This window comes from Salvia hispanica, chromosome 1 (genome assembly GCF_029641045.1).
Source record: "Salvia hispanica isolate PSC_SH4W2 chromosome 1, Shi_PSC_v1, whole genome shotgun sequence".
Taxonomy (NCBI): domain Eukaryota; kingdom Viridiplantae; phylum Streptophyta; class Magnoliopsida; order Lamiales; family Lamiaceae; genus Salvia; species Salvia hispanica.
The window spans coordinates 26,240,869-26,247,564 of NC_142692.1; the positions used below are offsets into that span (position 1 = coordinate 26,240,869).

At 42.9% G+C, this 6,696-nt stretch overlaps 1 protein-coding gene across 1 annotated transcript; it reads left to right on the forward strand.

Annotated features, from left to right (window-relative positions):
- Positions 1 to 968: 968 nt before the first annotated feature.
- Positions 969 to 6,184, forward strand: LOC125220149 (kinesin-like protein KIN-14I). Its single transcript, XM_089063007.1, has 18 exons — positions 969 to 1,043; positions 1,147 to 1,267; positions 1,475 to 1,641; positions 1,723 to 1,866; positions 1,945 to 2,097; positions 2,183 to 2,254; positions 2,344 to 2,412; positions 2,533 to 2,598; positions 2,703 to 2,762; positions 2,877 to 2,987; positions 3,066 to 3,147; positions 3,232 to 3,327; positions 3,399 to 3,572; positions 3,650 to 3,756; positions 3,837 to 4,177; positions 4,251 to 4,674; positions 4,744 to 5,696; positions 5,778 to 6,184. Exons 2-18 carry the CDS (start codon positions 1,150 to 1,152, stop codon positions 5,884 to 5,886), a joined length of 3,246 nt encoding a protein of 1,081 aa, XP_088919133.1. The 5' UTR covers positions 969 to 1,043; positions 1,147 to 1,149; the 3' UTR covers positions 5,887 to 6,184.
- The last annotated feature ends 512 nt before the right edge of the window (positions 6,185 to 6,696 follow it).

The window sequence follows — 6,696 nt, forward strand, 5'->3', positions numbered from 1 at the left end:
TTGATACACAAGTCTATTCCCAGAGAATCTGCCCCCTCGGCCTCCTCTACCACACCAAAATCCGGAGGATCCATCTATATCGTGTGAGAAATGATTGTCATTCCTTCGATTGGCAATGTGGACCATGTTAGCCATCGGCTGTGTTAGACCCCAACCGCCTTGGCCCACTCCAGCCTCGTTTCAGCAAGGCTGCAACATCCTGAATATTCAAGTCTCAAACCTTGAGGCATGGACAGCATGACCGAATCATACTCCGTTCCTGAACCAGTGCAAGATTTGATCTTCTCTGCATCTAGCTGACCCAAGGAAGTTGCAACACATTTTTATTTAATCTTAGATAAAGTTTATTTTTGCCTATCCCATACTATGTTTTAATTCTATCTGATACTATATTTTAATTATATTATATTTAAGTGTCAGAACCATCTTACATCATACAATGGTCTAATATTTTTGACACTAAGCTATTCCTATATAATGATCTAAGAATCCACAACTAAAGATTGTGAATTCCATTTATAAAAGATTGTGAAGCACTAAGGTCCTTTTGGTTGTGATAAGAAATATAAAAGGAATGAAATTGTTATTTTTTAATTACTTGGTGACTACAAATGATATAAGAATAGAATGGAATAATGTGTTGACAAATGCTACTTTTGTAACGATAATTAAAAGTAATAATCGTAATACTATAAAAAATAAGATGAGGAAGGCGAGGCTTTCGGCTTGGAAAGAGCGACGTGTAATAACTGAATCAGAAAAGGAGAGGAGACGAAGAAGAATATGGACGACCACAAACATTCTGCAATCACCATCATCTTTATTTTCAATTTCTCTCTTTTCACATCTTCTTACTTTCCTTTACCTTTGTTCCTATATATATCTCAGCCTCCTTCTCTTTCTCTCCCTTTCTTCTTCTTTCACGAGAAAGAAAGAGAGAGATACACACAAAGACAATATCTCTCTCACCATTGAGAGCCTGAGACCTATGTCACATTAGGCAGCACACTTTTTCACATTCAGATTGAGATTCATCCACAACGGTATATATACATTTATTTTACCAAATGCCAAATGCATGCACACGAAAACAAAACAAAACATGATTCCTCAAATTTCTAAATCAGTTTTTTCTTGTTGTTTCAGAAAATGGCGGAAGAGGTGCTGCAATTCAATGTGGCGTCAATGGTGGAAGATGTGCTCCAGCAGCACGGCAAGAGACTCGCCAACACCGATAATTTCGCCTCTAGAAGCGCTGAAGAAGCTTGTATGATCCATCATCTTTCTTAACAAAAACTCCTCATTTCTCCATCTCAATCTTGCATAGCTTTTCTTCATTATTCATTGACAAAAGAGATTGATCTTGATATGATCAAATGCATATTATTTATAAATAATCCTTCAAACGCTAGCCTAGGCCATCTGCAGATGCATTTTGTTGAACATATACATATTGGATGTTAATGTAATGCAGCATTGAGAAGATACGAGGCGGCGGAATGGGTGAGGAAGATGGTAGGGGTAGTTTTGGGAAAAGATTTGCCTGCTGAGCCCTCTGAAGGGGACTTTAGAATTGGATTGAGAAGTGGCATTATTCTTTGCACTCTTCTTAACAAGATCCAGCCTGCTTCTGTCCCAAAAGTATGCCTTGTTTTTCTTTTACTACTATTTCATCATGTTTTTTTGTTTCTCTATTTAATCACTATATTTTGATTTTGGTAGGTAGTTGAAGCACCTGTTGATACTGTCATAATTCCTGATGGTTCTTCCCTCACCGCATTCCAATACTTCGAGAATGTGAGGAACTTCCTCGCTGCCATACAGGATATGGGGATTCCCACTTTCGAAGTCTCTGATTTGGAACATGTATGTACATTCCATCAAACCTTAACTTATAATTGAATATATGATACAAGATCGTAATGACTAGTGTTGGATTGTTAGGGAGGGGACTCATCCCGGATTGTGAACTGCATCGTCGCCCTCAAGTCATACCACGAGTGGAAGCAGGCCGGTGCCAATGGTATCTGGAAGTTCAGTGGAAACCCGATGCCTTGCATCACTGACGACGTTTCATCTGCCGATCTTAGTGAAATGGTTTGTTTTCTGACCATGTACTACCATGAACTTTTTTTATTGGATTATTTTTATAACATCAGATTTGTGACGCCCCAAATTGCAGGGCACGTCTTCTTCATTTCAAAGGCTCGTGCGCGAGCTTCTTGCTGATAAGAGTGCAGAAGAAATCCCTATTGTGAGTGACAATGTGACATCATATTCCACCTCTGCCCTTTCGCAGCTTGCTGATTCTCTTCTGGTGTCTTGTTTCGTGGCGATGAACAGTTTGTGGAGAATATAATATGTGAAGTTAAGGACGAGTTCGAGCGCAGGCTGGAAAAGCAAACTAAACTAGTAAGCTTAATGTTTGTTGAGTTTAAAGTAACTGCATGTTTAGTCACAATACTTCTTGAAACAGCAATTTTTTATATACCTTTTCTGAAGTAAGTTTTTGTTTTATTTATGGCATGATAGGTTAGCACGGGTTTGCAAGATAAGGTCGTTCCAACGGGTAAGGAGAAGAAGGATGCGTGCGCAGAGGTGGGGTTACATTAATGTTGAGCATATAATGAGGCATTTGACAGAATGTTTTCTGTCATATAACACCTTAATGATAGCAAATACTAAAACAAGGCATTTGACAGATCGGAGCAGCTTCACAGGATGAGAGCGACTCGATCTCCTGCATGAGTTCGGAGATTGAGGTCTGATAGCATTTGGCTTAGCACTAATATATCCACCTCAAGCCAAGCAATTCTAATGATGTTTTGTTAGATCTTCATTACATTGCAATGACCTGTGCTGTTTCTTGATTCAAGGCGACGTCAACTATAAGAAAACCAAATGGTGGAGCTGGAAAAGATTTCTGCAACGAGGCTCCGGGTACTCTTTCCTTGAACCATCAAGATCTCCAGCACAGGACTGTAGAGGTAGGTCATCTTTCAAAAAATAGAGTTCATCATCTGAGGATTAACAGCTTGCACGAAGCCGATCTCAACACCTTGTAGGAACTTAGGAAGATCCTCTACTCGACAAAAGAAGGCATGCACGTGCTCCAGCTCAAGTATCAAGAAGATGTTGATAGTCTAGGTACAGACAGAGATGCCTCATTACACAACAAAGATTAAGACAAACCGGATTCTAAGCGACTTAAAATTTGGTTTTTGGTGTTAGGTAAACAAGTCGTTCGCCTAGCTAGCCAAGCTTCTGGATACCAAAAGGTTCTTGAAGAGAACCGGAAGCTGTACAATCAAGTGCAAGACCTGAAAGGTGAAGAATTTGCATTTAATCATTGAATATAGGTGTGCTGAATATTGATGATATTTGCTTGAATCTAACAGGAAACATCAGAGTGTACTGCCGTGTGCGCCCTTTCCTTCCCGGGCAGGCCAATGGGTTGAACATATTAGACGAGATAGTTGACAACACGCTCACTATCCAAACAAGTTCGAAGCATGGAAATGGGAAGAAAACATTCACTTTCAACAAGGCCTTTGGTACAAACTCAACTCAAGGTATGTATCATCTTCCTGCATTATTTCTTACAATTTTAGTTTTGAAGATGCATAAGTTTGTATTTCAATCTCTGCAGAGGAAGTATTTGCAGATACTCAGCCACTGATCCGGTCAGTTCTTGACGGATACAACGTCTGCATATTTGCTTACGGCCAAACTGGATCAGGAAAGACCTACACAATGGTGAGAATCGAACTTGTGTTTGAGCCAGGGCTAATCAACACGCCTCGTGCTATATTTCTCAAACACTTATTTATCTGCAGACGGGGCCGAAGGAGCTGACAAAGGAAAGCTTGGGTGTAAACTACAGAGCCTTGAGTGATTTATTCGAAATCTCAGAAGAGAGGAAAGACACGATTGTTTACAACATCTCAGTTCAAATGATGGAAATCTACAATGAGCAGGTTCGAGATCTCCTTGTGACAGATGGTGGCAACAAGAGATTGGAGATCCGCAATAACTCCACCAATGGCATCAATGTCCCGAATGCGAATCTGTTGAATGTGACCTCCACGTCGGATGTCATCGACCTCATGAACCTCGGCCACAAGAACCGTGCAGTGGGCTCCACCTCCATGAACGACCGGTCCAGTCGGTCCCACAGGTACACAGGTCTGATATTGATGAGATGTGTTGTGTTAATCCAAAACTAAAAGTGGAGTTGGTGTATATGTCAGTTGCCTGACGGTTCACGTTGAAGGCACGGACTTGACATCAGGCACGACTCTGCGGGGGTGCATGCATCTGGTGGACCTGGCCGGGAGTGAGAGATGCGACAAAACAGACGCAGTTGGGGAGAGGTTGAAGGAGGCTCAGCACATCAACCGATCTCTATCTGCGCTAGGAGATGTGATCGCTGCTCTAGCTCAGAAGAACGCTCATGTTCCCTACCGCGACAGCAAGCTGACACAGCTGCTTCAGGACTCACTCGGAGGGCAGGCCAAGACTCTCATGTTCGTCCACATCAGCCCGGAGCCAGATGCTCTAGGAGAGACGCTCAGCACTCTCAAATTCGCGGAGCGTGTCTCCACTGTGGAGCTCGGTGCGGCTAAGTCCAACAAGGACACCTCCGCCCCTGAGGTCAAGGAGCTCAAGGAACAGGTTTTCTGCTCTTTTTGTGTCTCTTGTTGTTGTTGTTGTTGTGCATTTCCTAATGTGATGCTGGTGCAGATTGCAATGCTGAAAGCGGAATTGGCACGAAAGGAGGAAGCTTCCAACAACCCGGGCAGTCCTAAATCAGCATCGGTATTGGCACGAAAGGAGGAAGCTGCCAACAACCCGGGCAGTCCTAAATCAGCGTCGGTATTGGCACGAAAGGAAGAAGCTGCCAACAACCCGAGCAGCCCTAAATCAGCATTGGTATTGGCACGAAAGGAAGAAACTGCCAACAACCCGGGCAGTCCTAAATCAGCATCGGTATTGGCACGAAAGGAAGAAGCTGCCAACAACCCGGGGAGCCCTAAATCAGCATCGGTACTGGCACGAAAGGAAGAAGCTGCCAACAACCCGGGCAGCCCTAAATCAGCATCGGTACTGGCACGAAAGGAAGAAGCTGCCAACAACCCGGGGAGCCCTAAATCAGCATCGGTACTGGCACGAAAGGAAGAAGCTGCCAACAACCCGGGCAGCCCTAAATCAGCATCGGTACTGGCACGAAAGGAAGAAGCTGCCAACAACCCGGGCAGCCCTAAATCAGCATCGGTACTGGCACGAAAGGAAGAAGCTGCCAACAACCCGGGCAGCCCTAAATCAGCATCGGTACTGGCACGAAAGGAAGAAGCTGCCAACAACCCGGGCACCCCTACATCAGCATCGGTATTGGCACGAAAGAAAGAAGCTTCCAACATCCCGGGCAGCCCTACTGCATCCAGTTTATGTTGCAAGACAGAGGATCAGAGCGACTTCTGTTCAAGAAGGTTCAGTTTGGACAGCCAAGACGCATGGCCAACGATCCAGGAAGCGGTGTCGAGTCCTTGTAGTAGAAGGCAGTCTCTGGCCTCACCAGTAAACACAAGGCACAGCTTAGACCGTTCACAAACCCAAGATTACATTCAGAAATCCACCATGGGCGCATCGAGGCTCAAACATCCCGTCGCCAAGCCGGTCAAGCCCCAAGAGACCAGGTAGGTACAAGTACAGCACACAATTAAATAACATTTAGTTTGCAGAGTTTCAACTGAACTAGTTGATGGCTGCATGAGCAGGAGTCAGAATCCTCAGCCAAGTGGGAGGGTCCGAGGCCATTCTCCGCTGAACAAAGCTGCACGACCAACGTCAACACTTGTGAGGCGAAAGACGGCCGGTGGGAAATGAGGGGAGCTATAGCTATTCACTGCAATGAAGCTAACTTTATTCTTGCTGCCTGTTTTTTGGAGCTTCTCGTTTTCACTACACATGAATTTAGTATTGTTTAGATGGAGTGAAGAAGATGAAGTTTTCTATTCCTTTTTACATCAACAATTTATACTGACCATTTTCATCTTGTAAAACTTGCTTAGGAGATTTTCTTAGTGAGACATACTACATAGCTGCGCTACTGTTGTTGCACATAATTAATCTTTTTTTGTATCCACTGTTAATATCATGGAGTATATCTATACTTTTATGCTAATGTACAACATATTACAATGTTGGATATTCCTGTTTTCCAACTTCTTAAATTTGTGTAATTGCAAAGTTAGAATAGTTGCCTTCATGTGCTGATGCTCGGGGTGGGTCGGTACGGTATACTGTAACGAGAATGTCATACTGCATACCGTAACCTAAACTGCGGTATGAAAAAATATCCTATCGATACCGTACCGAAATTTCGGTATACCTGATTGCTGTATACCGAAATTTCGGTATGATTAATTTTTGATACATACCGTTATCGTAGTATACCAAAGGTGATCAACATAGTTATGGAGATATCGCCAACAAGTCATAGTACGCTAGTCGAAGTAGCTTTTTTCTTTGATGTACAGTCAGAAAATAATAGATATCAGAATTTCATTCGGCAATTTGGTAATTCAATCTTCACGCACAATCAACAATATTTCATATATATCCAATAAGGGGAGTGATCAATTGTTAACTCATCATTTAATTGCTAACTACGACTAATTTAACACTATATGATTT